The sequence below is a fragment of the Capricornis sumatraensis genome, chromosome 10 (assembly GCF_032405125.1).
Source record: "Capricornis sumatraensis isolate serow.1 chromosome 10, serow.2, whole genome shotgun sequence".
Classification (NCBI taxonomy): domain Eukaryota; kingdom Metazoa; phylum Chordata; class Mammalia; order Artiodactyla; family Bovidae; genus Capricornis; species Capricornis sumatraensis.
In genome coordinates this window covers 35,614,984-35,637,742 of record NC_091078.1, presented here as the reverse complement: position 1 = coordinate 35,637,742, position 22,759 = coordinate 35,614,984, and the positions used below count along the sequence as shown (strand labels likewise).

Here is a 22,759-nt window from a genome sequence, read left to right as displayed (position 1 = left end):
GACTTTGGCTACATCAGGTCTCAGTTGTGGTGTGTGGGCATCTCTAGTAGTGGCACGCGGGCTTAGTTGCCCTGCAGATTGTGGGATCTTTGTTCCCCAACCAGGGATTGATCCTGCATCCCCTGCACTTGGAAGGCAGATTCTTAACCACTGGACCACCAGGGAAGCTCGCCATTAAGCGTATTTTTAATCTCAGATATTGTACTTTCAGAATACATCATGAGAAAAGCTGGGCTGGAAGAAGCACAAGCTGGAATCAAGATTGCCGGGAGAAACATCTATAACCTCAGATATGCAGATGACACCACCCTTATGGCAGAAAGTGCAGAGGAACTAAAAAGCCTCTTGATGAAAGTGAAAGAGGACAGTGAAAAAGTTGGCTTAAAGGTCAACATTCAGAAAACGAAGATCATGGCATCTGGTCCCATCACTTCATGGGAAATAGATGGGGAAACAGTAGAAACTGTCAGACTATTTTTTTGGGCTCCAAAATCACTGCAGATGGTGACTGCATCCATGAAATTAAAAGACACTTAATCCTTAGAAGGAAAGTTATGACCAACCGAGATAGCATATTCAAAAGCAGAGACATGACTTTGCCAACAAAGGTCCATCTAGTCAAGGCTATGTTTTTTCCAGTGGTCATGTATGGATGTGAGAGTTGGACTGTGAAGAAAGCTGAGCGCCAAAGAATTGATGCTTTTGAACTGTGGTGTTGGAGAAGACTCTTGAGAGTCCCTTGGACTGCAAGGAGATCCAACCAGTCCATCCTAGAGGAGATTAGTCCTGGATGTTCTTTGGAAGGACTGATGCTAAAGCTGAAACTCCAATACTTTGGCCACCTCATGCGAAGAGTTGACTCATTGGAAAAGACTTTGATGCTGGGAGGGATTGGGGGCAGGAGAAAAAGGGGACGACAGAGGATGAGATGGCTGGATGGCATCACCGACTTGATGGACATCAGTTTGGGTGAACTCCGGGAGTTGGTGATGGACAGGGAGGCCTGGCGTGCTGCAATTCATGGGGTCGCAAAGAGTCGGACACGACTGAACGACTGAACTGATTGTACTTTCATTTCTAGATATTCAATTTGGGTTGTTTTTTTTTTTTAATCTTCCACGTCTCTGCATAGCATGTTCAATCTTTCCTCTAGCTTCCTGAGTACATGGAATTCAGTAATAGTTGCTTCCAGTGTTCTTTTCTAACTCTATCATGTGTCAATTTTGGATCAGTTTTAAGTGATTGTTCTCATTATGGATCATGCATTCCTGTTTCATTGCATACTTGGTAATATTTGATAGGTGCCAGAAACTGCAATTTTTACCTCGGTAAGCGTTGAACAATTTTGTTTTCCTATGTGTATTCTTAAGTTTTCTTCTGGGATGCAATTATGTGACTTGGAAATAGTTCGACTCTTTCAGATCTTGCTTTGGAGCTTTTTCAAGTAGCACCAATACATCTAGCTATGACAAACCTAGACAGCATATTAAAAAGCATAGACATTACATTACTTTACCGACAAAGGTCCATATAGTCAAAGGTATGGTTTTGCTAGTAGTCATGTACTGATGTGAAAGTTGGACCCTAAAGAAGGCTGAGTGCCAAAGAATTGATGCTTTTGAACTGTGGTGTTGGAGAAAAACTCGAGAGTCCCTTGGATTGCAAGGAGATCAAACCAGTCAATCCTGAGGGAAAAAAACTGAATATTCTTTGGAAGGACTGATGCTAAAACTCCAATACTTTGGCCACCTGATGCAAAGAGCTGACTCACTGAAAAAGACCCCTGATGCTGGGAAAGACTGAAGGCAGGAGAAGAAGGGGACAAAAGAGGATGAGATTTTGGATGGCATCACTGACTCAAGGGACATGAGTTTGAGCAAACTCCGAGAGACGGTGAGGGACAGGGAAGCCTGGTGTGCTGCAGTCCATGGGGTCACAAAGAGTCAGACATGAATGAGAGACTGAACAACAACCAGTATGCGTCATTTAGTTTAAGCCTAAAGACTCTTTCCCAAGCCCTCCCTCACTTCTGAATACTCCATCTGATGCTCTGTAAATTATAAGGTTTTCCCCTCTAGTTAATGGAAATGGAAACTATTCCTAGACTTCTGTAAATTGTAACCATCATTCTTTCTAATCTTTTTGGGTGCTTCTTTCCTGACCTCAAATGTTTTTCTCCCATGCATTCACTGATCAGACTCAAGGGAGACCCTCTGCGAGTCTCCAGGGTTCTCGCTCTTTGCAGCCATCTCCTCTTCTGCAACTGGCCTTGCAAATTCTAGCTGCATTGGTCTCTCTGAACTCACAGTTCACTGAGTTATACCTGCGTTCCCTTTATTCCCTTTATGATACATCTTGGAATCTTTTTCCAGGTGATAATCTGGGACAATCATAATACACATGCTATTTGTTTTCTGCCTCTCAAGGATCATTATCCTTCGTTGCCTGATGGTCAGTGTCTTAAAATGCTTTGCTTAATGTATTTCCCCTCAGATTTTAGTTGTTTCAGGCAGGATTGTAAATCTGATGTCTTTTAATAGCTCTTATCTGGAACCTGCTGCTGCCGCCAAGTCACTTCAATCATGTCCGACTGTGCGACGCCATAAACGGCAGCCCAGCAGGCTCTGCCATCCCTGGGATTGAGGTCCCCACAATTTTCAAGGCCTAATATGAACAGTTTTTGTAGTTGTTGGTCCTAATCCAAAACTAAAATTTTAAATTTAAACCCCAGCAAATTAGTTCAGTCACTGTTTCTAAGGATACTTATTTCATCAACAAATTCTTGTGCACCTAGTGTATGGTATCTGGTAGCCATATTTCTAATTTCTGGGGATTACGGCCATGAATGAGACTAAATCCCTGGCCTCACAGAGTTCATATTTTAGTGGACGTGTTGTTTAAAAACATGTTGTTTAAAAACGTTAGCATGATGTATTTGTGAATTTGTCAAAGCCTTTTGACAGAAAGCTCAAAACAATAAAACTAAGTGATGGAAAAAATTCTAAGGAACAATGATAAATCCAGGCATATTTTCAGCTTGAAATCTGTCAACAGGTTAGTACCCCTGAACCACAGTTATGTAGCCTGTGGGCAACTTTTATTCACTTTGGACATAAGTTGCAGGAGGCAAGTGCCTGGCCTGTTAGTCGCCCTCTGGATTCCCAGGGCCTAACGCAACCTCCTCTTCAGGGGACCTCATCTTGGTTCCTTCAGGGGCACAAGGGACAGGAAACAGCTAGCCAGGACGGTAGGGATGAAAAGGCTTAAGTGCAACACATCAGGGGGAGATGAACACGTAACATGAAGCTGGCTGCTTGTCCTCCATTGTCAGTTGTTTCAAATTTACGACTGGCAGGTGAGAGAGGACACTTTCTGCCTTTGGTTTGGTTCCTGACTTTTTAACACGGTTGGTCCAAGTCCTTTGCCTTGATTTTCCCAGGTAAGGGCAAGGGAGGAGAGTAAGGAGAAAAGGGAGTCTGTAGCTTCTGAACTTTACTTTTTAGGGGTGTGTGTGTGGAATTTAGGAATATGTGGCAACACACGGCAAACGTGAATACGCTGGACAAGACAGATGTGCCGGGGGGTGGGGTAGGGTTGGGGGGTGGTGGTCAGGGACCCAAGCCATGTGTGTCCGTCCTCTGACCTCCGAACACCCAAGCACCAGGGTAACCCACCTGGGCGCCGGCAAGTCCTGCCGCTCCATAAGCCTCAGGGTAGATGGGAGGCGTGGGCTGGTGCCGGTGGACTCAGCTCGCCGTGCGGCAGGTTTGGGGTAGCACCGGGCGTGCGGACCCGAGTCGCCCGGCCCCGAGTCGCCAGCCAGCACGTGCTCGGGGCGACGCTGGCGGGCGCGGGCGGAGGCCCAGGCGGGGCGGGGGCGCGGCCGGGCGGCCACGTGACGGGCGGCGCGGGTATTAAGCGGCGCGGCAGCCGCTCGGAGCCCGAGCTGGTGCTTCGCCCGCGACCCAGCGCCCAGCGTACCGCCCCGAGAGGACCGCGCGAAGGTCACCCCGCGCCCGCCTGCCCGCCGCCCGCGCCTCGCCGGCTCCGCCGCGTCTCCGCCCGTCCGCCCGCCCGTCCGACCCCGCGCGCCGCGCCGCCGCCCGGACCACCGAGCGCCATGAACCAGATCGAGCCTGGTGTGCAGTACAACTACGTCTACGAGGATGACGAGTACATGATCCAGGAGGAGGAGTGGGACCGCGACCTGCTCCTCGACCCCGCCTGGGAGAAGCAGCAGAGGAAGGTCAGCCAGGGTCGCGTGCTCACCGTCTGCGGGCTCGACCCGCTTGTCCGTGTGTCCCCTTACCCGGGGGGCCGCCCGCGCGGGGTCGCCGCCGACCGGGTGGACTCGCGGGAGGGCGCTTGATGGAGGGCTCTGTGGTCCCGTGTCCTAGAAGCCCGGGTGCCCCGAGAGAGAGGAGATAAAGTCCAGGGACGGTCACGGAACTGGGCGTCGTGGGTGCGCGCGCGCATGTGCGTGGGTGCGCGCGTGAGTCACACAAGAGTTACAAAACGAAAAATGTTAAGGGAAGAGCAGTGCGGGCGTTTCAGTTTTAACCCGCATTAGACCAGAATCTGAAAAGAGTCTCAGGTCGGCTCCTGACCCCTCGAGTCTGTGATCTTCACCACAGTTATTTCCTGGTCCCGTTGTGTTCAGTAACGGCCCCCCATCCCTCCCCAAATAAAGGAGGTCAAATGAACATCAGCTTCATTCCGATTTTCACAGGGCTGCCCCAAAGAAGAACTGGAAATCATTTATTAAATGTTCTAGGGCTTCTTGGAGAGGGATGCTGTATGATCACCAGACATTCACCCATAAAAGTTATTTCACACTCTATTTATGGTTCGTTGAGGTAAGCACCAGTGACGAGGGAGTCAGCCAGCTCTGAAAGTTCCCTGCTCATCTTCATTGGCGCTCTCTGGGGGCCCAGTGGAACATTCCACTATTTCAAGGTTTCTTCTTGATCCCCTTGGCTAGAACTCTAGCGACTGCTCACCAGGAGGCTAAATCCCGCCTCCGTTTGACTGGGCGCAGAGCCTGGCCGGGTCAGGGATGCCAACGCAGACCTGTTCACCCAACCTTCTGATGACAGTGTCCTGGCAGAAGCAAAGTGCCCTATGCTTTTTCACCCCCTGTTTTTCTTGGGGTGGGGCAAAGTGGGTTTCCCTTCTAAGGGCCTGCTTTTAAGTGGATAACGTCTGTTGACCATATGTGTGCATGGGAATGCTCTGTGTAGCTGCCACAGTGGGTGATTATCTGATAGTGCCTGGTGAATAAGTGTCTGGCTGCAGGAAACACATCCCATATTCCTAACAAACAGAAGCAGAGAGGTCTCATATTTGGATGAATATCAAATAACCATTTTAGAGGGCTTTTTGGTTATTTATAAAATAACCAAATATTTTCAAATCCCGATTTTTCTTTTGTTGTCATTTCTCTGTTAAGGAGATCACTTAATAAATTATTTATTTGAAAGCTCCAGTTTAGCTACATTTCATTCTCCCTCTGAGTCCCTACCTTCTTAAAAACAGTGGAATGAGAGTAATAAGTGGAAGTTGAGTCAACAGAGGAGAATAAAATTTCAGACCTTCTACAATTTTTTAAATGACTTATTGTGAGGGAAACACCTGGTCTGAGGATTATTACTGTTTATTATTATTGTGTCATCTGGGCTGATGGATGCATCATCAGTCAGAAAGAAGTTAAATCGTTGCTTTAATTTTTAACAGTGTGTTTCCTTTTAAAAAAGTTTTCCACGGTTTTGATTACTACATTCTTTTCATGGATTTTTTTTTAAGTTTTAAGTCTTGCAAAGATTGCTCTTTTTTTTCTCATGATAGGTAGTCTGCCCATCATTTTTGAAAGTAATAGTCTAATCACAACAGTTTCTGTTGATTTTTTTTAAATTACAGTACAGGGTGAGTTAATTTTAATTTCAAAAAGCCATATAGACATGTCATTTGTCATATATACATATATGTATATAATATATATATTTGTATACATAGTTTTTAATTATTTTACATATAATGTATAATTATATATAATTTTTAATTTTTACATGCTATTTGGGGATATAATTTCCTTGTTGTAATTTTTTAAAGTTTGGGGTTCCTATGTGAATATATTATTAAAACTGTATAACACTTGAAATATATTATTGAAAAACAGGCATATGTCCTGGTCCTAGTACAGAATAATGCTAAAAAGGGAGAATTAATTTTTTTTTCTCAGGTAGGTTGAGTGCTGTGCTGTGACATTAGGGAAAAACAAAACAGAAGGAAGCTTTCCATTAGGACATGGACCTGAACAGATCCAGAAGATCCTCTATTTTCTACTTTTTGCAGAGAACCCACTCGAGGCAGTAAAATAGTTCTGAGCTGTGAGGTCGCAGCAGCCGGAGCAGTGGCCTCTATTTATGTCCTATGAGCCAAACTGCTGGAACAGGACAAGGATAAAATGCCATTGTTTCTATTGTGGGCTACCTTCTCCACACTTGCCGTTTCAGTGATATGCCGGGTATGAGATCTGTCAACAGATGCTGGTAACACATGATGACGTCTGTAGTGTTATAATGGATGTGGGGACTAATTATATCCACAGTTCACAGAGTCTCATGGACTGTGGTAATCCTTGCTCTCTGGTATGGAATTCCTCACTACAGAAGGACTTAGTAAAAGTATAGTGCTGTGTGTGTGTGAGGAGAAGTTTCTTTTTTTGTTTTTACGTCAATTTTGTCATCTTGACTATTTTAAAGTGTACAGTTCAGTGGTGTTAAGCACATTCATATTGTGTAGTCAGTCTGCGTAACTCTTTCCTTCTTGCAAAAACCCATTAAACTCTGTACCCATTGAACAATAATTTTCTATTGCCTCCACCCCTAGCTCCCGGCAACCACCCTTCTACTTTCTGCCTCTATGAATTAGACCCCTAGGGACCTCCTCCTGGAATCATACACTATTTACCCTTTGGTGTCTGGTTGATTTCACTTAGCATCATGTCCTCTAGGTTCATCCATGTTCTGTCATGTGTCAGAATTTCCTTACTTTTTAAAGCTGAATAATAATTCACTGACTGTACGGACCACATATTTTGGTTACCCATCCACTGATTGATTCACACATGGGTTGCTTCTACCTTTTGGTTATTGTAAATAGTGCTGTGAACATGGGTATATAAATACCTTTTCTTGACCTTGCTTTCAGTTTTTTTTTTTTTTTTTTGACTGTGTACCAAGAAGTGAAATCTCTGGTTCCTGTGGCAATAATTCACTTTCAACTTTTTGAGGATGCACCGTGCTCTTGCCACAGTTTAGAAGATGTTGAATTTAGCAAGAGTGTGTACAGGTGCTTCAGAGTTCTCCCCTGCTGTTTCCAGGGGTATTTGAGAATATTTGTATTCATGTAAATGGGGCTCTCTTCAGTGGACTTTTAAAACTTCTAGATCTTTGGTGCTTAGAAATAAGTTTCTCAACCAATACAGTATTGTAAAGTAAAATAAAGTAAAAATAAAAATTAAAAAAAAAGAAAAAAAAAAGAAATAAGTTTCTCTTGGAAGCAAAGAGCACATTCAGCCTTTAATTCAACAGTGGCTTAATTGGGAGGTGACTTGTCAGAGCAGCAATGCTGAATATGTGTGCTATCTCCGTGGGCACCGAGTGCTGTCCTTCACCACCCTGCAAGGCTAAAACAGGCCTTTTAAGGAAGTGACTGTGTGTTTCAATAATAAAGTCTTCTCCCATCCTTAATCTGTAAGAGCTAGGTGATCAATACACTTTTCTGTTCATTGTCAATAAGAGAGTTGTTCACTTATTCCACATTCAGAATTCTGATCATTTCTCATTGTTTCTAAAGAAATTCAGGTTCTGTGTATTCACAATTTAGATGGACCAGGTCACCGTTCATCTCAGTGCACCGGCTGTCAGTCCTGCCATCAGACTAAAATGTTGCCATGTGGGGTCAGGCAGTGGGGAAGGACACTTGTGTGGGAGTAGCTGCCCACAGGTCCGGATTAAATAGAGAGTTCAGAAACTGCCAGTTGCCCCTTTCCATGTTCTGATGAGCACCTGTTAGCTTAGGATGCAGGTTCGGGCTCTTCTACCCTGCACATTGGAGTACGCTCCTGCAGAAATTTTTCCTGGGGAAGAAAAGGTGAGAATGGTTCCAACAAGGTGAATGATGAAACCAAGGGCCTGTGAAGTGTCTCCAATTCAAGAGCCCTAGATGAACCTCAACTCCGCCTGGTACCCTCTGTTTGGCCATAATTAAGTCACTAAACCTTTAGAGTTGTGTCTCTTCATCTGGAAAATACAAATAAGGGATTCCCTGTCTTTCTTGCCTCATAGTTTTTCAGAATCAAATGGTCAAACTAGTTTCCATCGAAGGGGCTTTGTAGACTGCACAATGATCTGTAAATGTAAATATTATTACTATCCTTATGCAGCCAGTAGTTGTTAATTTCATCAAGCAGTGTGGATAGTAATCAGTATTGTGATTGGACTTTCGAGGGAAGAAGAAACACATTATCCGTTCCTTAGTGATTTGGATGTACTTTTTTGTGTGTGAAGTAAAATGTACAGAGCATAAACTTTACCATTTTAACCACTTTTAGGTGTACAGTTCAGTGACATTAGTACAGTCACATCTGACCTAGAGGGGTGGGGTGGGGGAGGGTGAGAAAGTCACCAAGTGGCCAGACTGGGAGTCGGGCCTCGAGACACTCAGCTCCGTGTTAATGGATGTGCTTGCTGACGTCTCTGCTATTCAAGATGTGTTTGAAGAAGTGTGAAGAAGAGAGGAGCTTAACTGAAGCCAAAGATGCAGAATCAGTCCCAGGGCTCCGTGACAACCTAGAGAAGTGGGATGCAGTGGGAGGTAGGAGGGAGGTTCAGGAGGGAGGGAACATGTGCATACTTATGGCTGATTCATGTTGATGTATGGCAGAAGCCAACCCAATAATTGTAAAGTAATTGTCCTCCAATTAAAAATAAATAGATTAAAAACAAATTCAGAGAGAAAATTACATTGGTAAACTGGGGAGCCAGGTTATAGACGACCTGGGATGCCAGGGTGAGTGTGGACTTCGAGCTCCAAGAGTGCTATTGGGAATGCTTGAGCTAGGGGGAGCCACGTTTCCAGTAGTTTATTGTTTGCAGAATAAGTGGGAGTCGGTAAACGCCTGAGGTGGAGGATCCAGGTAGAACTCATTACGGGGACTATACATTTCAAGTGGTGAGGATTAGAAGCAGTTCTGAGGAAGGCATTGATTTGAGAGAGATCAGGAGGGATTATAAAAAGTATTAAATAACCCCATGTGGTTCCCTGGCAGGCTGTTGTATAAATCCAATTAAGCGGACATGATCTCACCATTAGAGCTCCTGGACTTAAAACTCAAGATAGTGATATTGACAAGTAACAAAACTAACCAGGAGTACCTGCTTCTCCACTAGGAGATGTGTCTGGGCAGAAAGCTAACCATTTATGGGATGCAGGGGGCCGAGTGCTGAGGGGCCAGTTGTGCATCCAGGTGGCTGTTGCCTAAAGAGAGGGCTGGAGTTTCAGGTATCCATTGATGTCGAGAGAGAGTTGATGATGGGCAGGCTTATAAGACAGGATCTTGTAGGAGCCCTAAGAGACCTCTGCCCCCAGAGTGGCTGTTGTTCTCAAGGTGCCCTTGGTTTGCTATGCAGAGTCACAGGTGCAGTAGCTGTAAGGTGGAGAAATCAGTCTTTTTCTCTTCATCTTCTTTTAGGTACTGTGATATGTCCTGGAGTCTGCCCTTCACCCTTCATCCTAATTCACCGAGGAAGAAACTTGAACCCCAAATAAGCTTTTCTGAGAGTGTGGGAGGAGGAATGGAACTCTTAGCTGTGAAACCTAATGAACACAGCTTCAGAAAACTGTCAGAATGCCCTGCAGTCTCTTGCTGCAGCTGGGAGACACCTACAGAGAAGGCGCAGCTCCGGGGTGGGCGGGGGTGCTCCCATGACGAGCAGAGGAGTTGACACGGAATACGTTGGAGGACAGTCAGAACTGTACCACTGTTTCCCTGGGAACGGGACTAGTTCTTCCAGAAAGAACAGAAAGCAAAGATGAGGGGAAATCGCTTGCTAACTACTGTGCTAGACGAATTTCTCAGGCAGGAACATCTCAAACACAAGAGATGGGTCTGTGTTTTACACAAGCACCTGTCTGAGCAATTGCACACACACCTCTCAGTATACCCCCCCACCCACAATTTCCTTGAGCAGAAATTGTCAGTAGAAGATTGTTCCCTTGCAACTTGTACTGAAGAGCAGAATGGAAGTGGAGCAGGAATGTGGCCATTCGTTCTTCGGCAGCTGTTGATTACGGTCATGCTGGGGACCAGGGTTAGAGCATGGAGTTGGCTCCATCCCAGGCCTTAAGGGGCTTGCAGCATAGTTCAGGAGACAGGGGAGTGAGAAGCACAGAGGAGGGACTGGCTCACAGATGAAGCAGAGAACATTTCCAGAGCCCCTTCTGCATGGTTCCTGGTCACAGTGCCTGGAAGCATCTTCCTCTCTGGCACCCAGGTGGGGAACGTGGGAGTTAGCCTCGAGCCCTTCCTCTCTCCCAGCCCCTGTGGAGCCCACCTCCTAAAGTCCCCCAGACCCTGCCCCTTCCTCCACATGTGCTTTAAGGCCCTTCAGAGTCTCTGGATGGGGGCGGTGGCCTCTGCTTTGTCACCCTTCCACACTCTGTGCTTGTGCTCGGACTCGTCCCCCGATGCTGCAGGAGTGATCTTTATGAAACACAAGCCTGGTCGTGTATTTCTGCTTAAAGCCGCTCTGTCGTTCTTTTTTAAAATTTATTTATTTGGCTGCCTCGGGTCTTAGGAGTGGCACACGGACCTTTGACGTGTTATTTGGGATTTTTCACTGCTGCACGATGACTCTAGCTGTGGCTCGCAGGCTTCATTGCTCCATGGGAACTTAGTTCGCCAGCCAGGGATTGATCCCATGTCCCCTGCGTTGCAAGGCAGATTCTTAACCACCAGACCCCCAGGGAAGTCTCCCTCTGTGGTTCTTTATTGCCTCAAGGGGGCCTTTCAGACCTCTCACAGGGGTTTGGGAGGCCAGGCCATCCTCCGTCTGCTACTCCTCTTACCCCAAGGGTCCTTGGGGTCATCGTGTTGTTTTTAGTTCGTCCCTCTGCTTATACCGGAGTCCGGCCTCCTCTTGGTTCTGGGAGCTCTTCCGCTCAGGCCCCTGCTCTAGAACGTGGCTCACTAGATGCTCTCCTGGTCTCTCCCCTGAGCAGATGCTCTTATTTGGTTCCCTGGGCCTACTCAGAGTCTGCACTCACATTTGTGAAGTTCAGAAATTATTAGTCATATTTTGGAAAAGAATTTAGTACAGTTATTAATAATTTTTTTTGCAATCTTTGTAACTCCATGAGCTACTGATGTATTAATCCAACTCACACTAATGTTTAATGCTCCTTAAAGCTGTTTTCTCAAAGCATTTTCTCAAGTTCCACAAATGATGGATTTCTCCGACTTAGTTCTTATTCCAAGACTGATCCTAGAAAGAGAAACTGCTTAATGTTTTTTAAAAGTTGCAATTTAGAGATAAAATTAAAAAAATAAAATAAAACCATACATGTAGATATATTTAAAATAAAATAAAACCATACATGTAGATATATTTAAATGATAAGAAAAACATACATGTAGATATATTTAAATGATAATAAAATGTGTCACCCCATGAATGAACAAAATTCTGGTATCCTAGATTTAATTTCTCATGACTCTTTTGTCCAGATTGAAAACATCTACCCATGTAATAAAATTCCAAATTCATTTAGACAGAGAAATAGACATTTAAATTTGTTTTTCTGTGTGTAAAACCTGGTAAAACAAGAATTTTTGGAAGACATGCCAGGCTTCACAGTAGCAGAATTAGAAAATAGGGAAGAGATGCATGTGATTCTGCAGAGTGTGTGGACCCTGGAAAAGAATCTGCCTGGGAGAGTCTTGGTATAAGCCAAATCCAGGACTACAGAGTTAGCATGCTTTGAGTGTTGTGTTTGTTTTGGCTAGGGGTTAAATATTAGGCATCATTCCTAGAGATTACTGTATAATGAAAATGGATTCTTATTAGTGTCTGTTACAACATGAAAAGGCTTGCTATCTTAGTAAAAAACTATTTTTTTTGGTAATTGTGAGGGTCAAGTGGACAAGTAGGTGACTATGAGACTGAGGTGGGAAATGACAGCAGCATTTGATGTTGAACATATGACTGCATCATATATAGATACTTATAACTGAGATTGGCAAATCAAGAAATCCTATCTTTTAGAGTCATGAGGGGTCTTTTAAGTTACTTTATCGTAGTCGAACAGGATGGGAAGATAATAATTACTTAGGAGATAATCTCATTGCTTTTTGTTAGAATTTTAAGATATTTTGTACATATTAGGTTGAACCATAGGAAATTTTTGACACTAACCATTTTGACCTCCCCAAACTGCAGTTTCTTATGGCTCAACCTTATAGTATCACTGCTACTGTCCCACTATATTCGAGGTACAGTATTTGACCAAGACCATAAAACTGAAATCAGCTTGTTTCTGGTCTTATCTCTAGTGCCTTTGGTATTCAACTGGGAAAATAAGAGGGTGGTTAGGTTTCTGTAGCAGTTAAAATTGAAAGGTTTGGATTGAGGGATTGACAGCCCATGGAAATATCGAAAAGAAAGGTCAAGCCGAGAGATTTACATGCAGGAGTTACCTGCTCAGAGGCCAAGTTTGAAACTGTTAGGAGGGGGAAGTGGAAGATGTACCTGGCAGACGCTGAGGTGAGCTAACATCGAGGGCTCCTGTAGGAAGCAGTAATTACCGAAATGTGGAAGCATTGCTTTTCTGGATGAAAACATGCATTTATTGGATGACTTGGAACCACTCAAACTGTCGAAATGTCTTTGCTTTTCTTCCTGGAGAAATCTCACCTTGGTGTTTTGTTGGAACTTTGCCAGTCCATCTGAATCTGGCATTTGAGTTGGTTTAGTTGCTAGAACAGAAACCCAGGGACTTGGCACCATGAAATGGGAGCTCTTTTAGCTCATGAGATAAGTTACGGTTTCCAAAGGAAGTGAAAAGCTGTAAGAAACTATTTGTGGTGTGTGCTCAAGTCTGTGACATAAAATCCTTCTGCAACTGGAGTGGCCAGGGCGGGGCCTTCTTGAGGAAGACTTTGTTGCAAATCTGTAAGGATTATTAAGAGAAGTGGTTTCATGACTGAAAAGAATTAGTTTCATCTTAACATACCAAATGTAGCATTCAACCACAAGGTAGATTTCTCTTTTCTGTTTTTGTTTATTATTATTATTTGGTTGCATCATGCAGCATGTGGGATTTAGTTCCCCAACTAGGGATTGAACCCACGCACCCTGAATTGGAAGCTCAGAGTTTTAACCAGTGGACTGCCAGGGAAGTCCCTAATATTCCCTTTGATTTTTCCTTTCACCCTTAGGTTACCTAGAAATGTGTTATTGAATTTCCAGTGGCCTGGGAATTTTCTGGAGGGCTTTTTGTTTCTGATTTCTAACTTAATTCTATTGTGGTCTGAGCTGCTTTGTAAGACTTAAATCCTTTTAAATTTACTGAGAGTTGTTTCATGGCTCTGAATATGATATATCTTGCTGGTCATGCTGGTTCTTTATAATCCCCAAGTCTCATTTGAGTGATTCAAAGTGCCCATAATAGAAACCTGCATACATAGTGGGTTTTGTTATAGGAGAGAAAGACTGAGCTCTGGGAGTCTTGACTGCCAAGGAAGTCCCAACTTTTTCTGTTTTATTGTTTATAAAATTTTAAAATGAGATGAATGGTGGTCCTCATTCCGGTGTTTTGTTTCAAGTTTTTTTTTTAAATCTTGTTTATATTCGTTTTTTCAGTATAACAATAAAATAAAAATATTCCAATAAGACAGTAAAAATGATCTTTTAAAATATGGACTTTTTGCTAGTGGATTAAAAAAAGGGGGAGGGGACTTGGCACATGGTTCCCAGTATTCCAAGCTATTCACTGTTACAGGGCAAAGCAGCTCTTCACTGAGAATTTCCAGGCACTGTTTTAACTATACATATTATTTTATTCCAATGTCATGGCAGTCTTAAGAGATGAGTATTATGATTCTTACTTTTCCATTAGGGAGGTTAAGTAACCCACCTACGGGTGGTTGAGGGTGGGGAAGTGGTAGCTAGGAAATGTACACAGAATTTTGTCTGTGTTACAAAGATATCTTTCACAATCAAAATTTTATAAAATACAGAGGTGCTAATTATTTGATTGTGTATTTTGATCTGCAAGTGGCAGAGCTGAATTTTGTATCCAGGTGACTTAACTCCAGAGGAGGTGCTTTTATTTTTATTTTTAAAAGATTTATCTTGTTGAAGTTTCGTTGATTTACAATATTGTGTTAATTTCTGCTGTACAGCAAAGTGATTCAGTTATATACATATATTCTTTTTCATATTCTTTTCCATTATAGTTTCTTACAGGATATTGAATATAGTTTTCTATGCTATACAGTAGGACCTTGTTGTTTATTCATTATATATTGGATTGAACCAAAATATGGGTTGATAAGAAAATTCATTCAGGTTTTCTCATAGCATCTTATGCAAAAACTCTTATGAACTTTTTGGCCAACCCCAAATATAATAGTTTGCATCTGCTAAACCCAGATTCCCAATGCATCGCTCCCCCAAACCCCCATTTAAAAGGGGGTGTGTGTCTGGATTTTTTGTGTGTGTGTGTGTGTGTCTGGATTTTTAATTTCTAAGGGGGACTATCTGATGAGAATGAGAAGACTAAATCTGAGACATAGTAAATATTGTCCTTCCAAGATTTTCCCATAGTCAGGCTCTAGCCATCACTCTGTCCCACAGAAATGCCAGAGGAGGAGCACAGGGGCCACAGGAGAAGCCAACTACATCTTTCAAATGGAGGCTTATTGGACATGCCACTAAGGGCACATCTTTGGAATTAACCACTGGTCTGTCTGACACAGTTCCAAAAAGAAACTGGAGTTCAGGATGCCTAAGTAATTGAGTCAGTTCCCTTTTGGAACGAGAAAAGGAGACTTCCAGAGGCAAGAGTGTAGATTAGAGCCATCTTCCTGCAGACGTGATGTCTTAGTGGACAAGGATGCTCGCCAAGACTCGGGCTCCATAGACATTTGGCCAGTGGCAGTGCCAAGGACTCCCTTCACTTTACATTGAAAATATCCTGCCTTTCTTTTATTTGTTTTTAACTTATTATAGAAAATTTCAAGCATACACAGAAGCAAAGAGAGCATATAGTGAATCCCTCTGAACCCTACTGGGCAAGTTTCATAAATAAACGATGCCCGGCTCTTCCCCCAACCTCAGCTTTATTGAGGTGTCATTGAGAAGTGAAAAATTGTATGTATTTATTATGCCACATGTTTTGATAAATGTGTACATTGTGAAGTAATTACCAGGGATGTGCAATCCTAAAAGGAAAAAAAAAGTTATGTTCAACAGATGCTTTATTCTTTAAACAAAATCGTGAAGCGAAACTGCCAAGTGAGCCAATTGTTACCTTCCCTGTTTTGAAAGTTCTGGCTCCTCCCCCAGACCCAGGCTTCCTGCTACCTGCTTTTGACCATCCAGGCCTCTTCCCTGCTCTGCTTGGACACCTCTCCTAACCCCTAGCTCCCCTGATAATTTCTCACAGGGTTATGATTATGTTATGATTGTCTGATCTTTAGGCAAGACCTGCCTTTCCAAGGATCATCAGGGTTTTTTTAACTTTTTTTTTTTGGCTGCATTGGGTCTGGTTGCTGTGCACGGGCTTTCCCTAGTTGTGAGGAGTGGGGGCTCCACTCTAGTTGTGGTGTGCAGACTTTTCATGGCAGTGACTTCTCTTGTTGCAGAGAGCAGATTCTAGGGCACAAAGGTTTCAGTAGTTGTAGCACGCAGGCTTAGTTGCCTCACAGCATGTGGAATCTTCTTGGATCAGAGATCAAACCATTGGTAGGTGGATTCTTAACCACTGGACCACCAGGAGTGTCCAGGGGTTCATCAATATTTTAACAGTGACCTTTCTAAGACAATAATGCTATTGTCTTATTCCTAGTTCCAAGAAGAACCCTAATGGTGAATTTCAGGCTCGGAAGGGGAAGAGAACAAAATTGTGCCAAGAAACCTCTGTTGGCAGGGGCAAAGTCTTTTAACATCCTGTAAACGTGGATGGGTTCACTGTAGTTTGTGGCCCCATGTGAGAAGGCAGTACTGGAAGGCTATTTCTCTTCTCTTGCTGCAAACTGATCAGATACATTGATCCCATAGCCTCCTTCAGGTTTATTGGTTTGACTCCTGTGACCATTGCTTTTACTGCTCTGAGTGGGGAGCTTGAATTTGAGACACGAGGTGGGAACAGTGTCTCTGCCTCTTTATTTCCTCCACCACCCCCAGAAGAGAGCCAGAGGAAGGAGTCGAACAGATATGTAACATGTCTTTGGGGAAAGGTTATTTTTAGGGGCAGTCTTGCCAAGACTGCTTCCGGAGATTTTATTTAGACGTAGATCAGGTCCTCACCTGCTTAGGTATGTGAATTTCTAGGGGAGGCCTGGAAGGGATAGGGACTATCTGTGTGTAGCAGTTCCAGGCCACCTCCTTCCTTGCAAAGATTCATTTTGTTGGTTTCCCACCTTTATTGAGATGTAATAGACATTTAACACTGTGTTAGTTGAAGGCATATAGAATGATGCCCATCTCTCAGCTTTTCAGTTCTTTATGAAAGGAAATGAGGAACGGGGGGAGATTGATCCCAGAGGTCGGGTGACCCCCTCATCTAGGTTTTCCCAAGACAACCTCAGCTGTGGCTCTTGTCCCAGAGTAACTATAAATAGTGTCACCTTTGACCCTCAGAGGTGGTCCGGCTTAGACTTCAAATTCTGTGGTCACTCTGTTCAGAGGAGATACACAAGGCCATTTCGGAGAAGGTTAAAATAATATTGAGGCCCAAATAATTTGTATATTGGACAATAATGTCTTTTCTGAAAGTTCTGGCCTATTTCTGAAGTTGAAAAAATGCGAATATTAGTGAAATGAGAGTTCTAAAACTTTGACAGATTTAAATATCACAGCCCAGTAATTTCTGAGTCTTCTAACTCACGAGTCCTTTGGAAGACCAAGCCTTGCAGCCAGCGGTGGGAGTGAGCTCTATGTCTGAGCAGTACGGGCCCCCTGACCTTACTGGAGGCCTCCCGAGGGCCAGGTTTCCCTCTGAGATCCGCATCACCATTGTCATTTTGGTAGTTTGTATACCGTCTGTGTAGTCTTGTAAGTAGTATTTATGCTCATACCTCAGGTAGTTTGATAAAAATATGTGCTAGACTTTAAGGGTGCTGATTTTGCACATCTAGAAAATTAAGATTTTCTTTACCAGCGGCTCAGGGTAAAGAGGTCGCCTGCCAATGCAGGAGACATGGGTTTAATCCCTGATCCCTGATTCAAGCAACTAAGCCCATGCTCCAAAGCTATTGAGTTTCTGCTCTGGTGCCTGGGAGCCACAACTACTGAGCCCCTGGGCTGCAGCTTCTGAAGCCCATGCACCCTGGAGCCTGTGACCCACAGCAAGAGACGCCACAGCAATGAGAAGCTCACACATCGTAACTAGAGAGTAGCCCCCACTTGCAGCAACTAGAGGAAGCCCATGCACAGTAAAAAATAAATAATAAAAGTAAATAAAAACCCTAAAGTGCTAGTCGCTCAGTTGTGTCCAACTCTTTGCAACCCCATAGACTGTAGCCCACAAGGCTACTCTGTCCATGGAATTCTCCAGGCAAGAATACTGGAGTGGGTAGCTGTTCCCTTCTGCAGGGGATCTTCCTGACCCAGGAATCAAACCCGGGTCTCCTGCATTGCAGGTGGATTCTTGACCACCTGAGCCACCAGGGAAGCCCAAAAAATCTGAGTGAAACATTATTAAAATATCTGGACCTATTTCCAAGGTCAGATCTCTAAGTTTGTTTTTATGACAGCTTAAGTCTTTTTCTTAAAAAAATTATACATATCTTTAGAGACTTGAAAGTCTGATAGTAAAGTGGTAATAAGTATATTTAATGTGGGGTAAAATTATGTTTAATGTGAAATTGTCCCTTCTGTGATGAGACACAGGCAGAGTAGTCGCCGTGGGAGTCCTTTAAGGACTTGGTCAGGAAGCAGGGAAATTGCTGTCAGAAATACCTGGGGGGTGACCGTGGGTCTATTGCTGTCACTGGTGTCTGGGTAACTAGATACTAAGGACTCCAAAGGATTTCTCTTCCATGGCCCTTGGACTTGGACAGTGTGTACCTTCTCCACGGGGCATTTTTTGTTGTTGGAGTATAGTTGATTTGCAGTGTTGTGTTAGCTTCAGGAATATAGCAAAGTGAATCGGTTATACATATACATATGTCCATTCTTGTTTTTTTAAAGATTCTTTTCCCATATAGGCCATTACAGAGTGTTGAGTAGAATTCTCTGTGCTATGCAGTAGATTCTTATCACTTATCTATTTTATATGACATTTTAAAATGTGATATTGAACTAGGGATTTCCACTGTGAAACTTACCCATAAAAAAAAGCCTTGAAGTAGCACTTTATCAAGTGATTAACTTCAGAAATTTAGACTTGCTGGAGTATGTCCAGTTTAAGTCGCTTTCCTTTTTCAGGTAGAATGACGAAGGCTGAGGAAAGTAAAGCTAGTTAGCATAATTACAGCTAACCAGAGAAGGGCAGAGACTCTAACCTAACAGATTGTATAGGCTTTCCTAAACTACTTTTTGGAGATACATTTTCAAATAATTGCCCAAGTCATATGTCTTTATTACAGAAAATATGGAGGAGAAATTTTTTATAGTCACACCATAGAGAAAACTAATGTTAACATTTTGTCATATTGCCTGCTAGATGACTTGAGGCCATAGTTGAAAAGCATATATTTATGTTTTATACTATAATATATATTGTCTTACATGGCTTAGGATATGAAGACTTTTGAACACTTTGCCCTCAGCATGAGCCCTAGGGAAGAACTTCTTGATGGAGGAAGTGCCAGCCTGATTCCCTCCAGTGGCAGGAGCTTTGGAAATGCCCAGCTTCCCTGTTTCGTAGCCCTTCTGCTTTCCAGAGCTTTCCTTGTATGTAGTGCAAACCTGTGGATGGAGCTGACTGGGGACTGTTACCCACTTAGAACCGTGCTAGGGTTCAAACCACCAGCGCAAAGCATGTGGCATATTCCAGAGAGCCATTTCCTTCAATATAAGGAGGCAACCATTTATTTGGGTCCCTGAAAATAGTAACAGTATGGTGAACTTGAATTAAAGTATATTTATTTTGCTGTCTGGGTAGAACAAGCTGCTTCCCCAGTTGCCGGATGGTCTGGGAGGGGGGAAGGGGGAGGGGGAGAAAACATCAGTAAGCTTTTCTTTAAGCTTGAATTCATCCTCAAGAAGAGGGTCATGAAAGTAAATGAATGCTGCTCTTGCCTGTAACCAAGGAACAGTTGGGTCTGCCCTGACCCAGAGCCGTGTCTTGCTCATAATTACCCAGGCTCCAAGGGAACAAGTTATTTTGGGAAGCATAGCTCAGGATCAATCATATGTAAGGCTGTTTGTTGGGAGCCTTAAATGCTTGCTTACCAGAAAGTCCTCAAAGGAATTCTTCACCAAGGTTGTGCCAGCTTGGGGGAGGCAGGTGTGACCCCACGCAACTCCCAGCCAGAGGCTAAGTCAGGTTGTTGGCCTCAGGAAATCTTTAAGCTCAGATGACCAGGCAGCAGTAGCTTTCATGTGGTTCTTTGAACGTACCTTTTTTTTTTTTTTTAATACTCTAAAACAAAAATGGCCAAAACTTTGATTCTATGGATATTTGATTTGGTTTGCATATGCTTCCAGTCCTAAAATTGTTTGGGAAGTAACTGCATATTGCTAATCTTAACTTTCTTTTTTTTCTATTTAACAGTTAAGATGGGGAGTTTTGTCAAGATCATTTAATTGCCCTTTAGAAGACAGAATGCTGTAACTTTTTAGAGAATGTATTTCTAAGTGGATAATTACTTTACGATGTTGTGTTGGTTTCTGCTATACAGCAGTGTTGAATCAACTGTAAGTGTACATATATCCCCTCCCTTTTGAGCTTCCCTCCCACCCATCTAGGTCACCACTGAGCAACAGGCTGAGCTTCCCATGCTATACAGCAGGTCCCCACTAGCTGTTTTACACGTGGTAATGTATATATGTCAATGCTGCTCTCTTAATTTGTCCAACCCTCTCTTTCCACTGCTGTGTCCACAAGTCTCTTCTCTCAAGAATTGAAAAACATCCCTTGGAATTAAAGTAAAGGTAGTTTGGATTGCAACCTAGTATCTGGTCTGTGGCTCAGAGAACTGCTGATGTCCTTGCTAGGTTGCCTCTGTCTTGAGGGCTATAGAGATGTGAAGATGAGTAATTGCAACAGAAAAGGAAGAATTAGGGAATGAGTAATAAGGACTCCTGTAAGTGGTAATAAAGTGTTTGTAGGGAATTTTCTTGAGTGGGGAAGAAATTAACAGATGGAAATATACTTTAGCTTCTAGAGAAATGTATGATTTTTTTATGAAACAGAGAAAAGTGCTAAATAATTCAACCCAAATCCAATATTATTTATGGTGATCTGTATAAGAGGGAACACGGGGACACACATTGGGATTGAAATGAAAAAGGAATGCAGTAAGCTGAGACTTCTGACAGTTGTCGTTTTCACAGGACAAGGGAAGTGTACTGTCATTAATATCAGTGAGTGATAGACTCCAGTTAGTTCAGTGTTTCATTCTTCTTTGTAACATTTTTGTTCATGTCCTTTCTATTTTTTATTGTAATATAGTTGATTTACAATATCGTGTTAGTTTCTGGTATACAGCAAAGTGATTCAGTTACACATCCATACGTATGTATATATATATTAGCATATTCTTTTTTGCATTCTTCTCCATTATGATTTATTACAGAATATTGACTATAGTTCCCTGTGCTCTACAGTAGGGCCTTGTCATTTATTTTCTATATATTAGTTTGTGTCTGCTAACCCTAAATTACTAATTTATCGCTCCCCCACCCTCATCCCTCTTTGGTAACCATGTATTTGTTTTCTGTAGATATCATTCTTGTGCATTGATTACTACTGGCCTTCATCAAAATCAGATCAGTAAAATTTAGGTTGGAATAGTGAATATTTTAGCACATTTGAATGTTTACCTCTTTTTAGAAGAAAGACTCTAAAACTATAAGACAGTTCTTAAGTAAAGGTAAAATCACGACTCCCATATAAGCAGAAAACATAAACATGTGTTAAAGATTATATTTAACTAACTCATGGGAAAACTGGAGAGGTGTTCCAGCTGGTTCAAAAGAGAATCTGAAGTACAGTTGTACATTTATAGATTAGGAGTATTGAAACTAATGTCCAAATATCGGCAGATAACTTTTCGATGGGAGCAAGGAGGATTGTCCCTGAACTGAACAAAAGGCATTCCTTGTCTGTAGAAAGGAACCGGTCTGCCTTGCTCTCACTCATCTATTGGTTAGATAGGTGAGCTGTAGAATAGTGTAGAAGGGGTGCTGTAGACAGCGTGCCGCTTGACCTTCGGAGCTCAGATTTTTCCTAACATAAAGTACCTTCCTATTTTTTAATTTTTATTTATTTTTTAGTTTTTATTTATTTAGTTTTTATTTTATTTAGTATTTATTTAGTTTTATTTAGTTTTTATTTTTAGTTGTTTTACAGAGTTTTGTTGTTTTCTGTCAAACATCAGCAAGAATCAGCCATAGGTATACATATATCCCCTCCCTCTTGAACCTCCCTACAGTACCTTATTTAGCTATTTCCTCTTTCCAAATTCCATGACTTTAATCTGTCCCATTCTTTCTGGAAGTTATGAAGGAGACTCCATATATCAGACAGATCACTCCTTAAACCAGAGTTAGTCTGGGCTAGACTTGGCTTTGTTTAAAACCTGAAAAGCATTGTTGTCCCATTAGGCAGCCTTGAGGATCGTTAGCACATTTTTTTTTTTTTAACCTATTCTGAACATCCAGGGACTAAACGGAAGTCAGTTTTATGAACCTGGTGATTGAAGCTTAAAATTCATGATGAAAACCAGAGCTGGTTAGGACTGTGTTTTCAAGGGCTGGGAAAGCCATTTTTACCCTCCCCACTTCAAGTGTCACCCATTGGCCAGATTCTATTTTTAGATCCTCTTCAGTAGTGAGGATTTTCATGAGTAGTGAGCCATTTTTGGGGAGACAAGATTATAGACCCCTTTTTATTTTTTAAACATTTAAGGGTTAGTTAAGTTTGACATAATAAGAATCTTCAAAAGCCTGGAACTTGACCACATAGAGATTTCTAGCTCTGCAGTGGTTTTTATTTTTTCAGTTTAAAAAATCTGATAGCTGTCTTCTTTGTCCCAGAAAGTCAAACAAGATGTTATTTAGCAAATAGTTACTTAGTGCCACTGTGTCCCAGGATAAAGTGTCTGGAACACAAAACAAAAATCCCATCTTTGGGAATTCCCTGGCAGCCCAGTGGTTAGGACTCTGAGCTTCCAAGCTGGGGGTCAGGGAACCAAGTTTCCCACAAAATGTGTGGTGCAGGAAAAAAAAAAAAAAGAAACCCCAGCTTCTCTGTGTGTCACTTTCACAGACATTTTTAGAATGTTCCAGGTGGTGGTGTCACCCAC

The 22,759-nt window shown here is 42.7% G+C and overlaps 1 protein-coding gene across 4 annotated transcripts in view; it reads left to right on the top strand.

Moving 5' to 3' along the window:
• The first annotated feature begins 4,120 nt into the window (after window positions 1–4,120).
• ACTN2 (actinin alpha 2) overlaps window positions 4,121–22,759 on the top strand; it is a 75,436-nt gene continuing 56,797 nt past the window's right edge. For 2 of the 4 annotated variants that reach the window (XM_068982230.1, XM_068982229.1), the window contains exon 1: window positions 4,121–4,246. In XM_068982230.1, coding sequence (XP_068838331.1) covers window positions 4,121–4,246 — 126 coding nt within the window. The remainder of the gene's footprint in view (window positions 4,247–22,759) is intronic. The other 2 variants (XM_068982231.1, XM_068982232.1) reach the window with 1 other exon arrangement.